Source organism: Mya arenaria, chromosome 13 (genome assembly GCF_026914265.1).
Source record: "Mya arenaria isolate MELC-2E11 chromosome 13, ASM2691426v1".
Lineage (NCBI taxonomy): Eukaryota > Metazoa > Mollusca > Bivalvia > Myida > Myidae > Mya > Mya arenaria.
In genome coordinates, this window is record NC_069134.1 from 8,679,977 (window position 1) to 8,704,768 (window position 24,792).

At 35.3% G+C, this 24,792-nt stretch overlaps 1 protein-coding gene across 8 annotated transcripts in view; it reads left to right on the forward strand.

The window, feature by feature from the left end:
* The window catches only part of LOC128214138 (receptor-type tyrosine-protein phosphatase delta-like), a 174,921-nt gene that overhangs the window by 78,061 nt on the left and 72,068 nt on the right, over positions 1-24,792 (forward strand). For all 8 annotated transcript variants that reach the window (XM_052920421.1, XM_052920413.1, XM_052920418.1 and 5 more), the window contains one exon: positions 2,410-2,543. In XM_052920421.1, the coding sequence (XP_052776381.1) occupies positions 2,459-2,543 (85 nt within the window). In that variant the 5' untranslated portion in view covers positions 2,410-2,458. The remainder of the gene's footprint in view (positions 1-2,409; positions 2,544-24,792) is intronic.

Sequence of the window (24,792 nt, forward strand, 5' to 3'; positions counted from 1 at the left end):
AGTAGATCCTATCAAATTTAATAACATTACATCAAAGAATCATTGAAGAAGTACACCAGCAGATTTTAATCTAATGTACTTTTTATGTAAATTGATCTTAAAATGATAATGTTGCAATATTACATGACTTTAAGCTCCAATAACAGAGTAATGTAATGTGTATACCTGCATGGTCTGAGTGTCCAGGGAGTTCAAAACATCTCCCACAGAGAGAAATCTGTCAGACTTTGTCATCGGACCAAGTGTCAAGGAGGATTTATGTTAAGATTATAAAATGTTATTACAGTAAAACCGCGATTGCTCGAGGTCGCCAGGGACCGAGCCAAAACCTCGAGGGAACCGATGTTTCGAACGACCTGATTTTCAATTTTCCAGTTTGATATGAAATATCTTTCAGTGTATTTTAAGTTTGAAGTCGTCAAACAGACTGTTTACTAAAGAACGGATTATGTGTTGCGTTGTGGAAATCGCTAATATGTTCAAAGGTTGACATAAACTAAATGTAAAACGCAAAAGAATAAACAATAAATGAATAAATAGAAATGTTTATTTTAACAAAAAAGCACATTTTCGTAACAAGCAACATTTGAATGACAGTACATTTTGTGGCATAAGTCAGATTTAAGTTTCGCAAAATCAAGGATTGTTGATTGGCGCATCGTGTCGGTTTCGCGAAACTGTTCAATCGTAATGTGACGTGACTGCGTACAGAGCGTCTGAAGATCACGGTCAGCATCAGCAGTGAATTCAAAGAACGTTCCGACCACATCTAAAGCGTTAACTTCTCAAATGCCCATATCAACTAATATCGGTCATGCGTTAACAGTAAAAAACGGTTTTTCACACCTTATCAAATTGCCTTTCAACTGTTATTGCAATTTTTACAATTTGCAAAAATTTTAACACCTAGCAATTGTTTGTTTATTTTGAAACACCCGTGTGAAAAGTGTGAAATTATGTCCTCGAGGGAGCCATAAGGTTTTGTGCATGATTTGTGTACTTGGGACCGAGGATATTGCTCGACTGCTCGACATAATTAGGTTTCGAGGTAGCGTGGGTATATTTTATATGAAAATAGAAGGAAAAAAGTTCGGGACCAAACTCCGACCTCGAGGGAACGCCGGTTCTCGAACGACCGCTTGTTTGAGGGAACGCAGTTTCACTGTACTTGATAACAGTATTAACTTTTCATAACACAGAAATGCAGGCTTAAGATGCAATTCAGCTTAAAGTGAAAGTTTCAAAAGATGTACACGTAATTAAATATTTTTATGCAAGATTACCAGAAATATAATTGTGGTCAGGCTACTGATAAATATCTCCAAACCCAACCTCCCTCAATATTATATAGTTAGGCAAAACCCAACCAGACAAACATTGAACTGAAAGTACAATACATTACAATTTATGAACTGCATACACATAGCTACCATTGAAGGTCATATTGGGTGAAATTCCACTACTGATAGGGAACAATTATAACTTTTGAAAATTTAATAATAGGAGAAATCGGAGGGTAAAAGCATGCTGAAAGCCAATAAATCAGATTCGTCATGTTCAAAGAATGTGGCGTGTATGCAATGTTCTTCACATGCATTTGTCGCCAGTCAAGTTTGTCAATGTTGTAGAAATTTGGGCTAGAACGATTACAAGACAAACATGAATCGTCGGACTTCTCTTTTCAGTTATGTGGGCCCAAAAACTGCATGCAAATACAGTGCACTGGTCTTTGACGATCAGTCTATGTGCTGTCACACTATTTATTGGCTGTCTTTAATCTCTTTAGATAAAATAGAACCCAACATATACTTCACAATTCTGAATTCAGTAACTTTTTGCCATATTTCATCGCTGTTGAAAGAACTTAACAATCCTTCAGTGAGAGATTCCTTGAAGTTTTAATATGATTATAAATTAGAATCAATCAATATCCTGGCACTGCAACACATATCTCATGTTTGTTTATCATTCGCTACCATAACGGAGGATTCTGTTTAAAACTTCATTGTCTCATTTTAATAAACTTGTTGTTATTGCTCAACTCAGATTTTTCTCTTATAAAGTAGAGTTGCAGTAAAAAAGAGAGGAAATAGCTTAAATGACCTTATCAAGAACTTTTACTCACTCGGAGATACTGTAAGTGCTTTATGTAGGTATGGAAATATAGAAGGGCTAAAAGGAGAGCTTTTTCTGGGCAACAAGAAGAAACATTTCATGCCTCAGTGAGGTACAAAACGAAGAGCAACAGAGTGGTGTTTTGTGTGATATAAAAACTGTTATGAAACACTGAAGGGGATTGCTTTAACAAATATTAGCAAATAAACAACTGCTTGGCTATAAAGGAGGATATACGTACAGTCTGGATTTATATGGTGGTATAGATGTTGTATTGTATTTTGTATTCTTTAGGTGCGAAATGCAAGCATCCATCTAGCAGTAGCAGATTCAGCGTAGAACCATGTCCAAGTCATTGTCGGTGACGTGGGCATTTTGTGGGCTGCTGGCAGCCATCCTCGTCACCACATCACACACACAAGATCATGGTAAGTTGAGAGTTTTGACTTTCTTATCGCGTAGATTTAGCGTGTTAAGGATGCTAAATATGCATTTGGTACAAAAGTTTCTTTTATAACATCATTTTTGTGTCAGAAAGGTAATCTTAATTATATATAGGAGTGAGCTTGTTGGTCGGTCTGTCGGTCGGTCTGTCTGTCTGTCGGTCGGTCTGTCGGTTTTCATGGTTTCCGGACGATAACTCATGAAAGGCTTGACAGATTTGAAAAAATTTTGGTACACAGGTGTAACATCAGAAGATACAGGTCAAGTTCGATATTGGGGCTGGTGGGGTCAAGGTCACTGTTACTAAAAATAGAAAAACAGTTTCCGGACGATAACTGGTGGGGCCACGGTCAAGGTCACTGTTACTAAAAAAAAGAAAAACGGTTTCCGGACGATAACTCATGAAAGGCTAAACGGATTTGAACAATTTTTGGTACACAGGTGTAACATCAGAAGATACAGATCAATGTCGATATTGGGGCTGGTGGGGTCAAGGTCACTGCTACTAAAAATAGAAAAATGGTTTCCGGACTCATGAAAGGCTTGACAGATTTGAACATTTTTTGGCCTCTTTTCAATCAAAGGAAATGGTTTGCCATTCCTGTGTCCAGGCGGCATTTGGGGGTATTCGTCACTCCTGTGATAGTTATAGTTCCGTTTGATGATTAAGTATTCATTACTGTGGTGTTTGATGTTTCCATCTACTGGAACATTGTTGTATTGCATACTCCCTTGTTTTATGATACTTAATTTTCTGGCTTTCATGTTCTCATCAGTCAATCAATCACAAGGTCAATCAATCAAACAATCAGTCTGCTCTTTCTTTGTAATATTTGCAATATCAGTTCAACAATGTCAGTGATAAGAATTAGAAAGTTTTGAAGTGATCTCAAACTCATATTTCAGTTGCAGTATTTCTCGGATTGCATCATAAAACACTGCTGAGATGCAGCTGAGAACAAATGTACCCAGTTTTGAATGAAAATATATAAAAAAAAATTCTTTAAATGGAAGACCCCCTTGGAAAGAGAAAGAAAATTAGTTTATTTAAAGTGAGCATTGTCTGTTCAGCAGATTGTAACATGCATGAATAATTGATACACTGGTGAATGGAGGGCTTTCCCTGGAGGTGTTGCAAATTGTGAATAGAAAAGTTCCCTGTATTTTAGGCTTTTCCTAGCAGGAGCTGCAATGGAAACAAAACTATCGTAGACATATTTAGCTTTTCTGTCATTCAAATCCCAAACATTTTGGTGTTGTCGAATGAAGCCTTGGTTCCATCATCGTCTGTGATAAAAGCATTATTGCGATATGTTGTTCTTGTTGGCCATTTCTTGGAAACAGTTATAGGTATGTAAATAGGTATGCATGTTTGCTAAAATGTTTATCTTGTATTGCCTTTTGATTGACTGCGATAAAAACAGACAAATGTTGACATTCACTTTAGGTGCCCTTACCATAACTTTTCCCCCGGGGTCAATAAACTAGTCTGAGTATAGGTGCTTACTGCTACAATAGGAAAAAATAAATTACTTTGGACAATTTGAGTATTGTTTTCATAATGAAGTTGCACAAAAAAAAAGCAGTCTTCTTCTTCCATCTTTCCTCCAGGATTGTCTCTGAAACATTCCCAGAAAGATGTCTCTGTCCACGTTTTGTGTCATCGATCATGAATCACCCACCTATAAATATAGAACATTGCACAGGCCATGTGAATGTTTGGTGTCAGCATGATCATTACAGTAACTTGGCAATGCCTGTTTTCTGTTGGTTTTAGGAAAAGCGGGCCATTAGATTATATAATTTAGATTTAATAACAATATTGGATGACTGTTTTTGTCTGGTGATCATTGCTGGTAAGTTTGTTCAGTGGTACATTTTTTTAGCTATAAGAAAACGCCTTCAAATGAGTCCTGGGAATGAATCCCATTCCCTCTTTTTGGCATAAAATGATGCAATATACTACTGCAGTTTGTCCAATGGTGATGTTGTACTGTTCTTCAGGGTTGGCTCCATTCTTAGACATAAACAAGATCAAGTTGGTACTTGTTATCTTCATTGGATATAAATTTCATTTCTGTAAATGCAATGTTGTTGTTAGATAGACAAATTGTCTCCTTTAAATGTCTTCATGGTTGGGTTTGAGCACTGGCCTGACAAAAATAGAATTGTATCATGCCATTCAAGTGGGTCAAGCTTATTCTGCTTTGTCTGACTAAATTTTTATTAGTGACCCAAACATTGATTCTATAGAAATGCATTACCAGGGTTTATTGTCTTGTTGGTGCAAGCAAAATAGCTATGTTAATGATGTATTTTGCCATGTTTTCGGTGCAAGCCAGTCCGACTGTGTTCAGGATGTATTTTGGTGCAACCCGGTCAGCTGTGTTCACAATGTATTTTGGTGCAAGCAGGACAGCTGTGTTCACGATGTATTTTGGTGCAAGCCGGACAGCTATGTTCACGATGTATTTGGTGAAAGCAGGACAGCTGTGTTCACAATGTATTTTGGTGCAAGCAGGACAGCTGTGTTCACAATGTATTTTGGTGCAAGCCGGACAGCTGTATTTATGATGTATTTTGGTGCAAACTGGACAGCTGTGTTGATGATGTATTTTGGTACAAGACGGAAGGCTGTTTTGACGCTGTATTTTGGTGCAAGCCAGACAGCTATGTTCACGATGTATTTTGGTGCAAGCCAGACAGCTATGTTCACGATGTATTTTGGTGCAAGCCAGTCAGCTGTGTTGACGATGTATTTTGGTGCAAGCCGGACAGCTACGGTCACGATATTTTTTTTGTGCAAGTCTGACAGTTTTGTTGACAATGTATTTTGCTGCAAGTTGGAGAGCTGTGTTCACGATGTATTTTGGTGCTAGCTGGACAGCTGTGATAACGATGTATTATGTAGCAAGCTGGACAGCTCTTTTCAGGATGCATTTTCGCCGGACAAGCTGTATTTAAGGGCTGATGCAAGCTGTGTTCAGTGTGTATGTTTAGGGTGTATTTTGGTGAAGGCCAGGCCAGCTGTGTTCATGGTGAATTTTGGTGCAAGTCTGACCAACTCTATTTAGGGTGTATATTGTGTTTTCCTGACCAAGGTGTATAATGGGGAAAGGCGGGCCAGCTGTGTTCAATGTGTAATTTGTTGCAAGTTTTGTCAGCTGTGTTCAGGGTGTATTTGGTGCAACTCAGGCTGTGTTCAAGGTGCATACTGGGCCAGTTTGTTCAAGGAGTATGCTAGCAAGATGGGCCAGCTCTGTTCAGGGTGTTTGTGATGCAAGCCAGGCCAGCTGTGTTCAGGAGTTTTTTTTGTAAGTCTGACAAGCTGTATTCAGGGTGTATTTGTGTATGTTCATATTTTACTGTTCATTAATTGTGTCTGTATTTTTCTTGCACTATTACAAATGAAGTTTAATTTCTTTACACTGCTTAACTTCTGATAATTTGCACCAAAAAAGGTGTGGTAAAATCCATTAAGTTTTTAAAGTAAGTAAAAGGCCAGTCAATTGTGTGTACTGATATTATGTGAAGCCTCCAGAATTGATTATATCTTCTGATCAACTCTGATTAGATTGCCTTCCAGGAATGGAGCTGGCTTGAGAAAGTACTTTGAAGTACGATGAAACCGACTTTTTGTCACCAAGGAAACTATTATGTAAAAGAAGGTCTTCTAGTGCAATGTTAGTCATTCAAACATTAAGACAATGTTGAATTCTTCCCAAATTGGGTGTTTGCGCTATTAGACTTTATTGCCAGCTGATACTCTGAAACGGAGAGAAAAGGCAGACCATTGTTGTGCTGTTTCAGTAAGTTTATATCTATTGATATAATAGAGTTTAATAGATGTTGGGCCTCATCAATCACAGATAATAACGGGCTAAGTTGACACCTCCTGGGACAAGCCAATCAATACAAACCCGGTTCAAGGGGAACCGACTGGAAACAACTTCATGTCGTAACTTTCCGGAGGTGCGTCCAATCCGCGGTGCAAGTGGCGAGCTGCATGCAGGTTCATGATGCTCCATAATGTGACACAAATTGCATTCTCAGACGATTCTGTTGGGATTTGCGCATTCTGTAAAGATTCCTTGCTTTGATTCCAGATGACTTTTAGCTTTGTATTTATCTCATCAACCCTTTAAAATTCCATAAAAAAAATAATCCTAAATACCATTTCATCTAATTCATAATTCATAACGAAGATATTTTAGCAGTCTCATATAACCTTTCAATGTAACAACAATGCAATTAAATTGCTTTCCAATCTTTATTCTACACATTTTTGTGACTTTCATTTCTCCTATCGCAGCTTTGCTTTTTTCAGGGGCATTAAATTTATTAATGCCTTTGTTTTAGATAAAAAAAAATTATTTTTTAATAAACTGGGTGCACACTGAGGAAAGTTTTACATGAAAAAACTAGGGGAATTGACAGGGTGCATGAGTGTATCACAGGGTACAGGACAAATTTTAAAATACATTTGTTTACACCTACCATTTCATTATGATTCAAATGAATCATTTTCATCCATAAAACAGATTTATTTTTTTTGCGACTTTTCTTCCTTGTGGAAATTGTATTAACTAACAGAAATGCTCATACTGAGGGCATAAATTTTCTTGTTGATTTATCCCTTGCCATATTGAAGACCTAAGGTAGATCCTTCAAGATCCTTGCTTATTATTTAGTAGACATATTTGGTCAGTAAAATGAGATTGCTTGCTATTATTGGAGAGATGAGATTACCTTAGCCAAAAACATAGAGGTTTTTTTTTTTTGTCGTTGTTTTATTAAACATGGTTATATTTGTGTTATATTATTGATTCATTAAACATAGTCTTGTAGCCTTACAATGAAACAACAGTACCAAATGCATATTTTAGCTAAATGTTGTGGTTTCCAGTTTACAGGTGCAGGAGAACCCATTGGATAGACAACTTTATGTTTCTCTTTATTATTGCAGAGTCTTCATAAAATGCATGTTTTTGTTTTTTAGAGGGCTCAGTTTGCCATGGCAAAAGAAATGAAAAACTTTCGAAACAAAACGATAACATATGAGACCTTAAGAGCTTAGATTGTTGGTATGTAACATTGTCTACTGGTCCTCAACCAATGTTGTTCAACTAATGCCCCATGGGTAAAAACTGGCTCTTCCTCATGGGTGAAAAGTTTCTTACATATAGGGAAATCTTTGAAAATCTCCTTGCCTAAAACCACTAAGCCCAAAACCTTAATACATACTGAATGTAACATCTTAATAAAAGTCCTCTATCAAGTTTGTTCAAATCGTGTCCCTTGGGTCAAAACTGGTTTTCTATAGACTTAGACGTATATTAGAAAGACTTCTTGTCTGAAATCTTTAGGCCCAGATCTCGACCCTTAAAATTTTGTATGTAGCATCATACAGTGGTCCTCCATCATGTGTGTTCAGTTATACCCCTGGTGACAAAACTGGCTATGCCCTGGGGTTCACAAGTTTCCTGTAAACTTATATAGGGAATTCTTTGAAAATCTTCTGTTCTAAAACCATCTGGCCCAGGTCTTTGCTAAAGCTATGAAATTTGGACTCTGGTTCAGTTTTAAACTAATACCAATGTTGTGCTTCAATGACCTTAACACTACAATATTTGACAATACTAGATCATTGTGTTATTCCTAGTTACATTTCCATAAACCAATAAACTCATTAATTCTCATAGAAAATAAAAGTTTAAACTTTTCACTCAGGTGAGCGATTTAAGACCATCATGGCCCTCTTTATCTGATATATATATATGTACTTTTCTAACATTCCCTTCTGAAATCAACTAACATTAAATTAATTTTGTCAATTTTATGAGGACTCTTCCTTGTTTTTTGGTTTAGTTTGGTGAAAGGATTTATAGTTGTTTGTAACTTTCTAAGGCTTATTATAAGTACAATATTTGCTTGTATTGTTGGGAAAATGATTTAAAATTTGGTAAATTTACCATCAATCTGCATTATGAATCATTTTCACCAAGTTTAGATTCAATGTGTATAAAGAATACATTAAACTTATTTACGCTATAACTAGTATTTAATTTGTTTTTACCAATGGTCCACTTAATTTATATCAAATTATTTGCAATTAAATTTTATAGATACTGTCTTTGATGTGAATTTAAGCCGCTTTGTTAGACATCAGTCTATTTTTGTTATTAAGTTTGTTTTCAGTATTTATGGTTACTTTATTATGCTATTTTGTATGACTTTCCCACACTCACAAAGAACCTTTTATCCAAAAAATTATATCAAGCCTAGGTATTAAAGACAATGCAAAAGGTAATTGAATAAAATCATTGCAAGTACGATGAGATGGGAAAATTTTGGTCTATTTTTTTGCCAAATATGTAGTAATTTAATTTCATGAAACGTCACTGTATCACACAGTTTCACTCTAGGGAAATACCAACCTTTTGATGGAAAAGGGTTTGATTTTATCGATGCACTAAGCTATATTGTACTAACAGTGACATGATCAATTTAATGACAGTGTTTCAGACTGAAATCCTGCTTTAATTGCAAGTTTAACAGTTATTTTAGACTTAATGTAACTCTAAAACATGGGAACAATTTCTCTCGACTTTTCTGTGAAACTTACTGGGTTTATAGGACTTTAAAATTATATTAGTGTTCAGACTCATACCTCTGCAAATGGAACACAGGACACATTCACATTTAATCATTTAGAAGAGCGCTGACAACCAAAAATCCATTAAGCAGATTACAAGAACCAAATTTCCATTTCATAACAAAAACAACTCCCAAATTTCCATTTAGTCATTAATTGGTTTTATGAAGTGATTTATTTAGAGACCCATGCCTGCACACTGGCTTACATAAAGGCATTTGTGCTGCATTTTCTTTTGAACACTAAGAAAATCAGCATCTATATTTGGTCTTCTTAATGATAAGTCAGGCACTGGGCTGTGCCTGGCCTGACAACTTAAGCATTGGGAAGACAAAAAATAAGTATCTATTACTTAGTTCAGTATAATATTGTTAGGCTTACCTAAATTAATTTTCTTCTTTGATACTGTTTAATCTCAGGAGTAATTTCAAGGAATTGTTTATTCTGACTGTTTTCAAGTGGCAGGTTTGAAACAAAGGGAGGCAATTTGTTTGATTGTTATCACTGATGTACCTCATCAATAATACGATGATGACCATCTTAGATCTCAAGTTTAGATGGCCAATTTGATTTGCAAGTAGCTTCTGGCTGTTTATGTCAAATAAGGCTACATTTCTTAGCTGTTCTGAATTTCCCCTTGTCTTTCAACCATGTAATTCAATTAGATGTCCGTTTCAAGTGAATCTTCTTTATAAGTCTAGTTTTCTAACTTTCATTTTCTGTTAGTAATCATTTTTAAAAACTTGAGATATTTTAACAGAAAGTGTTTAAAAAGCTTTTTTAGCTCGACTATTCGAAAAATAAGGAGAGCTATACTACTCACTCTGGCGTCGGCGTTGGTGTGACACCTTGGTTAAGGTTTTGCATGTAAGCACCTTTAAGTCATTATCTCAGTAAATACATCAGTTATTGCATTGAAACTTTGGATATGTATTCCCAACTATCTTACATACTAAATTAATAAAGTTAGATAACAATTATTTGAATATAATGCAAATAATAGGCCTTTATTATACGACTTAGAAATTCTGGCTAAGGTTTTGCGTGTAAGCACACATAGGTTAATATCTCAGCAACTACTTGAGGTATTGCATTGATACTTGATACAATGGTACTCAACCATCCAACCTACTAAATTAACCAAGTAACATAACTCTAGTTTGCATTTAATGCAAATAATTGCCCTTTATTATTCGACTTAGAAATTCTGGTTAAGGTTTTGCGTGTAAGCACACATAGGTTAATATCTCAGCAACTACTTGAGGTATTGCATTGATACTTTATACCATGGTACTCAACCATCCAACTTACTTAATTAACCAAGTTACATAACTCTAGTTTACATTTAATGCAAAATAATTGCCCTTTATTATTTGACTTAGAAATTCTGGTTAAGGTTTTGCGTGTAAGCACACATAGGTTAATATCTCAGCAACTACTTGAGGTATTGCATTGATACTTGATACAATGGTACTCAACCATCCAACCTACTGAATTAACCAAGTTACATAACTCTAGTTTACATTTAATGCAAAATAATTGCCCTTTATTATTCGACTTAGAAATTCTGGTTAAGGTTTTGCGTGTAAGCACACATAGGTTAATATCTCAGCAACTACTTGAGGTATTGCATTGAGACTTTATACAATGGTACTCAACCATCCAACCTACTGAATTAACCAAGTTACATAACTCTAGTTTGCATTTAATGCAAAATAATTGCCCTTTATTATTCGACTTAGAAATTCTGGTTAAGGTTTTGCGTGTAAGCACACATAGGTTAATATCTCAGCAACTACTTGAGGTATTGCATTGAGACTTTATACAATGGTAGTCAACCATCCAACCTACTTAATTAACCAAGTTAGATAACTCTTGTTTGCATTTAATGCAAAATAATTGCCCTTTATTATTCGACTTAGAAATTCTGGTTAAGGTTCTGCATGTTACCACATTTAAGTCAATATCTCAGCAAATATATCATGTATTGCATTGAAACATTAGATATGTATTCCCAGATAACACTTTTTTGAATATAATGCAAATTATGGGCCTTTATTATTTGACTTAGAAATTCTGGTTAAGGTTTTGCATGTAAGCACACATAGGTTAATATCTCAGCAATTACTTGATGGATTGCATTGATACTTTATACAATGGTACTCAACCATCTACTTAAATAACCAAGTAAGATAACTCCAGTTTGCATTAAATTAAAATAATGGCCCCTTTTTTATTCGACATAGAAATTCTAGTTAAGGTTAGAAATTCTGGTTAAGGTTTTGCATGTAACCACTTTTAAGTCAATACCTCAGCGTCATGTATTGCATTGAAAATTTACACACAGGCTCCCCCATCTATTTAACCTTCTTATTTAATCAAGTAAGACAACTCTATCTTTTATAATATATAATTTTTGCCCCTTTATTATGCGACTTAGAAATTCTGGTTAAGGTTTTGCTTGTTAGCACACATAGGATAATATCTCAGCAACTATTTGATGTATTGCATTGAGACTTTATACAATGGTATTCAACCACCCAACTTAATTGAATAACCAAGTTAGATAACTATATTTTGCAAATAATGGCCCTTTATTATTAGACTTAGAAATTCTCGTTAATATTTTACATGGAACCACATTTATGTATATATCTCAGCACACCATGTATTGCATTGAAATCTAATCTAACAGTGATCCATGCATCTCTGTGACAGCTCTTGTTTATGTCACTTCTTGCTCCAAAAGCTGACAATGAAATTGAACAATAAATACCTTATTACATCCATGTATTAAATGGAGAAGTTGGATACAGAATAGGTTTGATAAAAGCTGATTTCCATGTTCATGAGTTCAGTTAAAGCAAAAGCTCTAGCTTATGCTTATGTATTGATGCCTTTAAAGTATTTTCAAAGATACCAATAAGATCTGCAGTAATTGGATTTTTTTCTTAGACTTTGTTGACATAAACATGTCATTGGCCACACATCTAATTTGATGTGACACGTAATTTCTTGAATTGTGTCCAAAGCCACGATCAAAGTACTGTGATAATATCATTTTACTTCTTGGCCACAGTTATATGGCTGTACATGGCCATGTCTGCCTTTTCCCTATAAAACAAAGGAAAATTCAATTAGTTATTGGTAATGGCCTCTAGGTTTGGAGAAGGGCATGGTGGCAGATTTTCTCTCTTGTTTAGTTTCTTTTGTCCTTAATCTGTCCATCTTTATGCTATCCGTACATTTGACTGCTAATGGTGGCTGCCAATTGTAGAATGTTTGGTCTACCGCTGTTAAATTGCAGCTGAGTCTCACAACAAAAAAAGTGCTTGATTGTAACTTCTTTGTGCGGAAAAGTGGTGGAGCATCATGTACTTGTGACTCTTACTGTTCTCATCAAACCCTAACCTTTCATTAACATGATTATTTATTTAAGTTAATAATAATTCCATATCTATGGTATGATTTATTTATAAGTATCAGTCATTTTAACGCCATTCCTGTGAAGCGTTATGACTTTTATGACCAGTTGGCTGTTAGTCCTTCCCATTTAACAGTCTGCAACAGCAGCTCGGGGATTTGGGAGGGGGGGGGGTCATTTATTTTATTGCTGAGTTTTTCAGCATTCTTGTAGGCTGTCTGAAGTGTGTCTCTTGTTTTTCCATTTGGGGGATGGAGCCTAAAAACCTCCATTCCCTTTTATATCCCCTAGTGTTGATAATTTTTCATTAATCCTTTATAAGTATGTGCTTGCTATCTATTTTTTTCCCCATGGACACAGCCAGCCTGTATGATTTTGTCAGTAATTTGTTTTTACATGTGAAGCCTCTTCAATTTTTCATGGTCTTTATTGTTTGGTACATTTTCCTCTGTGGACAGTGCTTGGTTTAGCTGTATTGATGGATTTTGAACATCATCTTTCCCGATTACTGCAGTTCTTTTTATTGTGTTCACAAATAATCCATACATTAGTGAAGAAAATGTTAATGGTTCCTTTTCATCTCAATTCTTAATAGAACATGGCTTAAACTGCAGCAGTACCTTCAATGACATTTGTCTCCTTAATGTTGTATGATATTTGTCTCTGAATTTGAATTAGGGTGTTTTTAAATGGGCCAAAATGTATTTTTCATGGCCAACAGGATTTCCATGCAGTGCTTCAAGTTAATGCAGATCAGGCTTCACCTAATGCCACCATGATGTGTGATGTCAGACTCAGGGTTGAGTTTGGAAATTTGTTTTTCATGCTTATGCCAGGATTGTAATTATTCAAAAAGGATCAAATGAAATATTAAAGTTCTTAATTCATATTTTGTCCATAGAGAGAGAAAAGCAATAAGCCTCCTGCTCTGCTGTAGAAAATATGGAATTTCACCAAAGAGTTTTTTGCTGTATGAATTGATTATTATGAACTGGATGACTTATAGATGAGAACTGTTGTTTATTGTATTAATTTAGATAATGATTTGATTTGCAGATTATGAAGGCAAAGTGTAGGTAATTGCATATAGAATGCTTGACAGGTTTTAATTACGCCTTTCTTAATTTATGTAATTAACGACACAATTCAATGGTTTTGAGTCATTTTACTCAGGTGTGGTTGTATTGAAATCCCTGGGTTTTGTTGTGATATTGTATGGGTTGGTGGTTGAAACCGACTTCCCTTTGGTTTATGCAATGCTTCATCTACATTTCAATGACTCAAGATAATGTTGTCTTATTCTTGCTTCATGATCAAGTCTACTTTAAAATGCTGGTGCTTTTCACAGTATAGTCACCTTCACATTTCCCTGACCCACATTGTGTTTCATAGACATTGGAGTGGATTAATTGGAGTTTTGACAGGATGAGATCAGTGGTTTCAGGGATGTTTGAGAGGAGAAGGTTCATTCATCTACTGGAGCTGATTCCATCCTAATCCCTGCAGCCCGCTTCTTTAATCATCAATATTTGATTAGTCTCTCATTAGTTCATGCCCATTGGCTTAGTTTGAAAGTAAAGTCTCCCTTGGTGATATTATTTCAGACTGGAATTGTCACAGGCTTGGTATTTTCCATTTTGTTGCATTGCATTTTAACTCCATTGTAAATATTGCTTCGGATTCCCTCATGTCATCAGGAAGATGTAATGATCTCAAACAATAGTGTTATAATAAAAGTGAATAAAAAGAAATGCATTCGATTCATTGCCCATCATATCTGTTTCTCCAGATTGGCAAATATCAAAAATGTGTTTCCATGCAAGTATGATGGTTTTAAAAGGATATAAACCAATATACATGCTACATTTCTGTATATTTGAACACTGTTATTATTATCTTCTCCTTTCATTTCTGCTGTTTATATTGTTTTAGTAAGGACATTTTGGACATTAATTAAACAGCTGTTCTTTTAAGTTTATTTTTTCAAGTAATTATTTTGAGAGAAAAAAAGTACCGAATAAGCTTAATTTAATTGAACAGTCTCAGTTATTGCAATCAATAAAAGGCCAATAGCATAGGACTTCCCTGGGGAGTGATGACAAGTATAATTGAAATAAAATTGTCTTCAGCATCCAAATGCAGAGATCACTTGCTTCTGTTGATGCATCAGACTGGTAGTTTGCATTTTGAGGTTGACATTTTGTCTCTCAAAATTGAAAGGGTTTGTTAACAGTTTAAAGCACAAGACAAAACAAACCTAGTAATTTTGAGTCAAATATCAATCCCAAATGTAATTCAAAATCTTGTATGTTTTGTCTTTTTTAAAGCGTAATTTCTCAGAATGTGTTGACCAAAAACATTTGTCAATATTACCAAGAAAGCTGGATAAATTCTAGATTTGAGTATTTGCTCAAAAACAATGATTTTTTTTTCTGTAGGATAATTTCTTGGAATCTTAAGAAAAGTTTAATCAACATATTCTATGTAAGGATGTGTTTTTAAATGGGTAAAAGCACATCCTATTTTCAATAACTTTAAATGTCATTTTTGAAAATGAGTTGAGATTGATATTGAGAATTGATATACGTTTTGTTGTGATTATTAGGGCAGGGCATTTTGAACTAAGAACTCCTGCGTTTTGTTGCAGCGCTGTCCAACAAAACCTTGTTTACCCCACCCCCCTGTGAGTTCTTGCTCTCAGTGTTTGTACAGCATTAAATTGTGCCTTTAAACAAGATCGTGGTTAAGATTTTGTGTTTCTGGGCTTGACCCTGTACCTTCCATTGTGTAAATATTAGTGTGTAAAAATAAATAAAATACACAGAATACTTACAAACTAATCGTAAAACAGGCTATTTGCAGACTGAAAACTTTCTTTAAATTCCTTCAAATATTCTTGTCTAATAATAAGCATCTTATAAATCAAATGGGGGATAGGTGAGACTATTGGCGTGACTGCCCCAATTAGCTGTACATGGCATTTGTGTCTTAATTAGGTGGAACTGCTATTGAATATTGTATGAGGGAGAAGGGTAAAGCCTTAAATCCATGTTGAGGAACCCAGGATTCTAGACAAAAAAAAACTTTGTCTTCTCTCAGTGATGAAGTTCTTTATTCTGAACTTTCACTTTAAATAAATCTCATTGAGGCAACAGACTTGGGCTTAATTGCAATTACATTGTTAAAGAATTTCAATTAACTGTAAAGATTTTTAAAGTCTGTTGTTTTCATCAGCTTGATTGTAATGGAATGTCAATTTTATTGAGCTTTGCTGAGGTTATTTAGTGAACATGAGTATGAAACATTACAAGATTTAATGACTACACTTACAATTGATGCGTCAGCCAACCCAGAGGATGTGGGTGAAATCTAATGAATTGCTAAAACTGAAAAAAATAATTCTATCCTGAAGAGATTAACAAACATGACATTCATTACATGCAAACAATTTAAGAAGAGTTTTCCCAGTAGGATTGCTTGGCCATGACCATTTGAATACAGCAAAGTCATTGGCAAACAGCTGTTCTAAGGTACGTTTTATGAACTTTATAATGGTGTTTTTATGTCAATATTGACTAAAAGTCAACTAAAGTAGACTAAGCCACATTTAATACTTAAATGTAAGTTCTTGATCAGAAAATATATAAAAAGAGTGAAGAAAATTACAAAGGTTCTGCATGCAGTCAACCTGCATTAAATTTGAACTAATATGGAGAAAAAGGAGTGTGTGTTTTCCCTCTAATTATAAGGAGTAAAAACATGTCAAGAAGTAAATTCTATAAAACTGTTTAATAAGGAATTGTCCTGAAGAAATGTCTGGTTCTAGTGTTGAAAACTAGGTACACTAGGCAAAAAACCTAATCACAAATTGTCTGAGTCAGTTGTAAAGTATTATATAGCTAATCCATTTAAAGAAAACATGTCTGAGGGGTTTACCTTGCCAAACCCCTTACTTGGAAAAGGCAGTAGTAATCTGGTTTAACATGAATATTGGACCAGGGGTTTTAGGAAGCACAATCATGTAAGAAACTGAATTGTTAAAATAACATTAATTTTATGTCTTAAAGCTTCTTAAAGCTTCTAAATCAACTTTACCATTTCTCATATTTGTTATATATATATATATATATATATATATATATATATATATATATATATATATATATATATATATATATATATATATATATATATAAATATTTTTATCTGATGTGGTTACTATATTTCTGCAAGTGGAAGCCAGAGAAGGTTTTCAAATGGTAGATCTAGTGTTTTTGTCTCAATAAGATTCTTATAAGATTAAGAGTACTTCAGAATCTTCCTCAGAAAATCTTTGTCTTGGAAGGATATTAAAGGCTTTATGTAAGTGTATTGTCTGAAGGTGCTATTTTTTGTCTCCTGGTTATTTTTTCTGTCTGGTTTAGGACAAAAGGTTCTGCTATAATTTTGCTGACTAAGTGACAGTTTTCTGAATACTTAAATTTTGCAACATTTTCTGCCAAGGATTCTTGAAAGCCTTGATTATCATTACCTCATCTTAAAGCAATTTAAATTTAAAGATAATGTGAACATGAGCACGTCTTATATGAGTACTTTTGCATAATTCATGTCATTGAAACAAACCTATGACAAGACACCTGTGGTGTTGATACAATGAATTCATAAATCTGTTTAATTTCAGTGTTTTGCTATGTGTGGGAACTTCTAGAATGTCACTTCAAGTGTATTTCATTGAAGTCACAACCATATATGTATTATGACTTCATGCTGCTTCTTGAATAAAGTCATATCTGTAATAGTCATACTTTTGCATGGTAATTATTAAATGAACATGCACAATCAATGTTTAAGAGGTACTACATTATAAGTCAAAAACCAAATTATTATAAAAAACCAAGCTGCTTTAAGTACATGCATATATCAGCAGCTGTAAAATATCTTTCTTTCAAGGTGGATTTGAATTTTATATCTTAAAAAACTTGCTAAATGAATAAAATGCATCAGACTGTATTGTATGTGTACACTGGGGACAGACTGTATATTGTATGTGTACTCTGGGGACAGACTGTATTGTATGTGTACACTGGGGACAGACTGTATTGTATGTGTACTCTGGGGACAGACTGTATTGTATGTGTACACTGGGGACAGACTGTATTGTATGTGTACACTGGGGACAGACTGTATTGTATGTGTACTCTGGGGACAGACTGTATTGTATGTGTACTCTGGGGACAGACTGTATTGTATGTGTACACTGGGGACAGACTGTATTGTATGGGAACTGTATTCTCCAGAAATGGAGGCATGATCACACACAGTTGAAAGTTTTAACCTCGGAGAAGTTGTGTCATCGAAACTGATAGGGTGCAGGATTAGGAGATATTGAATTCTGGAATGACAAACAAATGCCGATGCAAATGAGATGCAAATATCCAGCAGCTTTGTTTTTCCTAGAGTCTGATCAAATCGCTAGATAATGCATTGCAATTTGCGATATTTACAAAAACGGCAAAGGACAGAATGAGAGAGCAAGGAAAAAGAAATCATTACAGTTTACAAACAACATACAGCTACTGTGCCCTGTATTCACTAATGTCTTGTGTCTGAGGTTGAGATGCTAGACTGCAAATTTTAATTTTATTGGGGACTTAAATAATTGCTACTAGATGAGCATTATGGTACTTTTTGTGTATCTGATGCATAGTGTAATAACTGGTTCTACTGTTATTTACACATGTTTTGTTGAAAATATTTATATAAAATATAATGTAACATTTAAGAATTCACATTATGGAGTCTGTTAGTTATTTCAGATGTTTTTGAATATTAGCCCTCAGGTCCTTTTAAAAAAATTCTGATTGAATTAAGAACTTCATTGCATTGTCTTTGAAAGATTTCTTTTAAAATAAATGGAAAAGCTTGACAATTATTGTGACATTAGGGTGGCATTAGTGTGCCATTCCTCTGTTTATATTTCTAATTAATATGCAAAAATTAGAATCGGTTTTGTTGCGGCAGTGGTATTTTATGACTGGGCTGCATTGTTCGAAAGAGCCCGCAGCATTTTAAGGGGGTGAGCTGATTGTCACTTAGAAACACTAATAGCTGTAAATGTGCACCTGAGGTGCATAATGTCACCTCTACAACAATGAGAAAATTAAAACACCGCAACAATGGCTGCATTGAATAACGGGACTAGGAAGAGGTTGGGTCTGAGGTGGTGTGCAGCTATGCACACAGCCATTAAGTGTTTAAAATTGGTACTTGTGCAAGCAAGATGTCAACAGATTTCAATAGAATGCAGCTAAAACTTGGGCCAAGATTCTTTGTATTTGGTGTGCACATTTTGTGCAAATCTTTTGTTCTGGAAAGATTTTGATACAAAAGACGAGGCTGCAGCGGATTTGGACGTCTTCATTGCCCTTCTCTTTTATGTGCGCTGTGCGCCCTGATGGAAAAAAGCATGCTGTTGACAATAATAGGGGATTCACAAATGCCTGATGAAAATGCCTGTAACTATTAGTTGAATTTGCTGAGATGGTTAAAATTCTGATATTGATTAATTTGTTTTGTTGGGTTAATCTTATAGAAGTAACAGTACAGTTCAATGTATACTAATTGCATGCAGAAAACATAAATGATAAAAAATGAAATTTTGTCAATAAATATAAGTAATGTAAAGAAAAAAAGTAATTGGTGTATAAAAAAAACATCTATTAATATGTCATTTCAGCTTTGCTATGAGATTATTAGATATTTCAAATCTACATCAGTTTATTGAAAGAAATATAGTTTTTGTGCAATTTATGTTTTATGCTGTACACATGGCTGTTTTATAGCATTATATGCCAGTAATTATTATGGGACATTTCTTCTCAGTTGAGCAATAAAAAGTAATTATTTGCTGGAAGCATGTTTAATTGAGTTTGTCATGCTGGCTGCCACGGAATGCATCAGTGAAGACCTTTCTAAATATTAAAGGTCTTTGTGTTAGTGACTGAAAAAATGATGATTAGTATTATCAAAGCTTTTATTTCCACCATCTTTGTCAAGCAATTGTTGACCTTCAGGACATTAAAATAAGGCAAATAGAGCAGATATGTGCTTCTGGTGGGGATCAAACCCCAGGTTTCTGCAGAGGGGCTCATGCAACCATGTTGCTATAAAAAAGGAGACTCGGTTAACGTCAGGCAGTATCAACGCATCTCTGTACATATTGGATACCAGTGACGGGAGATTGTCCGCACCATGAGTCATTTATGTTACAGCCAGATGTAACCAACTGCACAAGTATGCTTTGTGCATCTGGCGGTATTATAAAGGAGACGCATTACTTCTTGATAAACTAACATACAGAGACTGACAGATAGAGACAAGCTGAATGATGGCATCCTCATGCACAGTCCTTGTTTCTCAGAGATTGCAAGGAGCTTTATGCTTTATACAGATTTCTTAATTTTCCAAGTCAATTATACAAGTATGTATTCATGAGCTGCAAATTATACACAATCTGCTCAGAACACCACTCAAGATTTTTTCAGAATTTCAACACATAAAGTTATGGACTATGCAGAAGAGAACTCTTCCAGACAAGATTTGTTTAATGAAAGAATAAATTACAGTCTGACATTTCATGAATCATGTTCAGTAATTGCATTTTAATTGCAAAAGAGTTGTAAAATTAGAGCAAGATGGTGATTTATTATAAATTGTTTAAAAAGCCTTCATTAGGAAGAAATTCAATTTGTTCTGATCAATATTATAACACAAGGCTATAAAGTTTGGAACCTGATATTAATGAAATGTTAGGAAGATTTAATGGTATTTATTTCTCTATTGCATCTTGACCTTATAGAAAGTTATGAAATGTTAAGGTTCTATTAAACTGCCTTCTGAGTCTTTTTGTCCCTATGTTTTGGAAGAGGTTACAAATCATTGTAAAGCACCCTTTTCTTCCCTTGCTGCACCTCCACTTTTGGAAACAAGAAGGGAGTGTATCGCATGCAGTCATTGAAAAGGGTAGAGCATTCCTTGCCTGTATCATGGAAAAGTGTAGGGCATGACCCACCTGCAGTCCTGGAAAAGGGCAGAGCATGATCCACCAGCACTCCTGGAAACAGATAGGGCATGACCCATCTGAACTCCTGGAAAAGGGTAGGGCATGACCCACCTGCAGTTATGGAAAAGGGTAGAGCATTCCTCGCCTGCAGTCATGGAAAAGGGTAGGGCATGACCCACCTGCAGTTATGGAAAAGGGTAGAGCATTCCTCGCCTGCAGTCATGGAAAAGGGTAGGGCATGACCCACCTGTACTCCTGGAAAAGGGTAGGGCATAACCCACCTGTACTCCTGGAAAAGGGTAGGGTATGACCCATCTGCACTCCTCGAAAGGGTTGGGCATGACCCACATGCACTCTGGAAAAGGGTAGGGCATGACCCACCGGTACTCCTGGAAAAGGGTAGGGCATGACCCATCTGCACTCCTCGAAAGGGTTGGGTATGACCCACATGCACTCCTGGAAAAGGGTAGGGCATGACCCACCTGTACTCCTGGAAAAGGGTAGGGCATGACCCACCTGCACTCCTCGAAAGGGTTGGGCATGACCCACATGCACTCCTGGAAAAGGGTAGGGCATGACCCACCTGTACTCCTGGAAAAGGGTAGGGCATGACCCTTCTGCACTCCTCGAATGGGTTGGGCATGACCCACCTGCACTCCTCGAAAGGGTTGGGCATGACCCACATGCACTCCTGGAAAAGGGTAGGGCATGACCCACACGCACTCTTGGAAAAATGATGGGTTAACAGAAACTTGAAGTACTCTTTTGTGATAAAACTCAATTTCATCGAACATCTTATCTGTAACACTGTAGATCATAATGTTGTTGTTTGTTTGTCACTCCCTAGTTTTGCCTGGAGATGCATTCAAGTTTCCAACCCCACCAGAAGAAAGCATTAACTGTCACATAAAATGATCTTCAGTGACTTTCAGGATAGGCGGCATTGCATCACCAGTGCGTGCAGTCTCAAACACCCGCTCCTGTGCATTATTGTCAACTCAATTGGAATGTCTCATATTGCTTAAAGAAGTATTATTTATTTAATTCATAAATGAAAAATCATTGGATTTTTTCTCTCTCTGGTTCACACTTCTGAGCTTTATAATCATCTTTCATCTTAAAACTATTGTTCATCAAAGAGCAAAATTCTATTATGACTGAGTTTATCTGGCCGTCAAATCAATAATTGTGGAAATATATGGAAGACTCAGAAGCTTTAATAAATAAAAGATAGGATGACAATGCTCAATATATCTGGAATTTCATGCGTTGTTGCAATTCTGGGGCCCTAAGGACATCACAGAGTCAGATTTGATTGGAAAATGTACCACTTTTTGCTGGGAGAACTGCTGCAGTTTGGCCACGGGCTGAATGTAGAATCTCTGGGACCCAACATAATGAAATAGAGTAAAAAATAGAATGTTGAAATGCAGCAAAAAATGTTTTTGTTGTTGTTATTCTATAATAACAAAGCTAGTGGTGCCCTTGTATACTTTTGAAAACCTTTTTTGACCATCTTAAAAATGATTGAGGGGCTGCTCTGAACATTGTTACCTGTGACTTGATTTCACCCCTTTCTCTAGTACTACTTGGTGATGCTTATAAAGTCTCTTCTTCTTTTTTTAACCTTTTTTAGATTTTATCAATAACACAAACAACTTTTTAAAAGAAATTCCGCTCCAAAAAATGTCCCCAGGGTGGAAGTATAATTGAATTTTAATGACTGAAATATGTCACCCAGCATGGAAATTGGACAAGAAGATACTTTGCAGAAGAAACAGAGTGAATTATTCCCAGGAGGCTTTACAAAAACAATGCCTCCACAAAGTCAATTCTTACTTAAAATTTAACAATCTATTGAAAATGGGAAAATGTCAAGACAAGATGACTTTTTATACATATATAAATTCAATTATTTTAAGAAATTTTAACATTCACAGTGACTGCCTTGCTTTGAAGAAGCACTTCTGGGATTTGAAGTTTTACATTGGCATCTGCATGCAGCAAATTTGGTAATTCCCTAGGGTCAGATCAGAAATATTTTGGGAAATAAAAATAAAGCATTGCTTTAAATTGAGTGCTGGTAGCAGCAACCAAAACAATACGATGGCCATAACTTGTAACCATTTAAGATATAACCTGGAACTTGATACACATGTTAACAATGACAATGTGCATATGTAAAACAAGTCCAAACCCCCTGGCAATATGCTTTTTGAATTGTGCTATATCTTGATCAATGAGAAAAATGATGAGCATTGTCATCCACTAGCACATGCTCTTGTTTTCTACTTCGTACACATATGATACAAAGACTATGCTGTAGTTTTCTACTTCAGACACATATATGAGACAAAGACTGTGCTATAGTTTCCTACTTTAAACACATATGAGACAAAGACAGTGCTCTTGTTTTCTTTTTCGGACACATATACGTGTGAGACAAAGACTGTGCTGTTGTTTTCTACTTCGAAAACATATGAGACAAAGAGTGTGCTCTTGTTTTCTACTTCGAAAACATATATGAGACAAAGACTATGCTGTAGTTTTCTACTTCGAAAACATATATGAGACAAAGACTGTGCTCTTGTTTTCTACTTCGAAAACATATATGAGACAAAGACTGTGCTCTTGTTTTCTACTTCGAAAACATTTATGAGACAAAGACTGTACTGTTGTTTTCTACTTCGGACACATATATGAGACAAAGAGTGTGCTCTTGTTTTCTACTTCAGACACATATATGAGACAAAGACAGTGCTCTTGTTTTCTTTTTCGGACACATATACGTGTGAGACAAAGACTGTGCTGTTGTTTTCTACTTCGAAAACATATATGAGACAAAGACTGTGCTCTTGTTTTCTACTTCGAAAACATGTATATATGAGACAAAGACTGTGCTCTTGTTTTCTACTTCGGACACATATATAAAACAAAAACTGTGCTCTTGTTTTCTACTTCGGACACATATATGAGACAAAGACTTGCTGTAGTTTTCTACTTCAGGCACATATATGAGACAAAGACTGTGCTCTTGTTTTCTACTTCGGACACATATATAAAACAAAAACTGTGCTCTTGTTTTCTACTTCGGACACATATATGAGACAAAGACTTGCTGTAGTTTTCTACTTCAGGCACATATATGAGACAAAGACTGTGCTCTTGTTTTCTACTTCAGACACATATACGTATGAGACAAAGACTGTGCTCTTGTATTCTACTTCGAAAACATATATGAGACAAAGACTGTGCTGTAGTTTTCTACTTCGAAAACATATATGAGACAAAGACTGTGCTCTTGTTTTCTACTTCGAAAACATATATGAGACAAAGACTGTGCTCTTGTTTTCTACTTCAGACACATATATGAGACAAAGACTGTGCTGTAGTTTTCTACTTCGAAAACATATATGAGACAAAGACTGTGCTCTTGTTTTCTACTTCGAAAACATATATGAGACAAAGACTGTGCTCTTGTTTTCTACTTCAGACACATATATGAGACAAAGACTGTGCTCTTGTTTTCTACTTCGAAAACATATATGAGACAAAGACTATGCTGTTATTTTCTACTTCAGACACATACATAAGACAAAAACTGTGCTGTATTTTTCTTCTTTAAACACATATATGAGACAAAGACTGTGCTGTTGTTTTCTATTTCTGACACATATATAAAACAAAAACTGTGCTCTTGTTTTCTACTTCGGACACATATATGAGACAAAGACAATGCTTTAGTTTTCTTCTTCAGGCACATATATGAGACAAAGACAATGCTTTAGTTTTCTACTTCGGACACATATATGAGACAATGACTTTAAAATTGCTCTTGTTTCCTACTTCAGGCACATATATGAGAAAAAGACTGTTGTAGTATTCTACTTCAGACACATAATTATATGAGACAAAGACTTTGCTCTTGTTTTCTACTTCGGACACATATATGAGGCAAAGACTGTTGTAGTATTCTACTTCAGACACAGAATTATATGAGACAAAGACTTTGCTCTTGTTTTCTACTTTATACAAAGATTTGTGCACTTGTTTTCTACTTTAGACACATATGAGACAAAGACTGCACAGCAC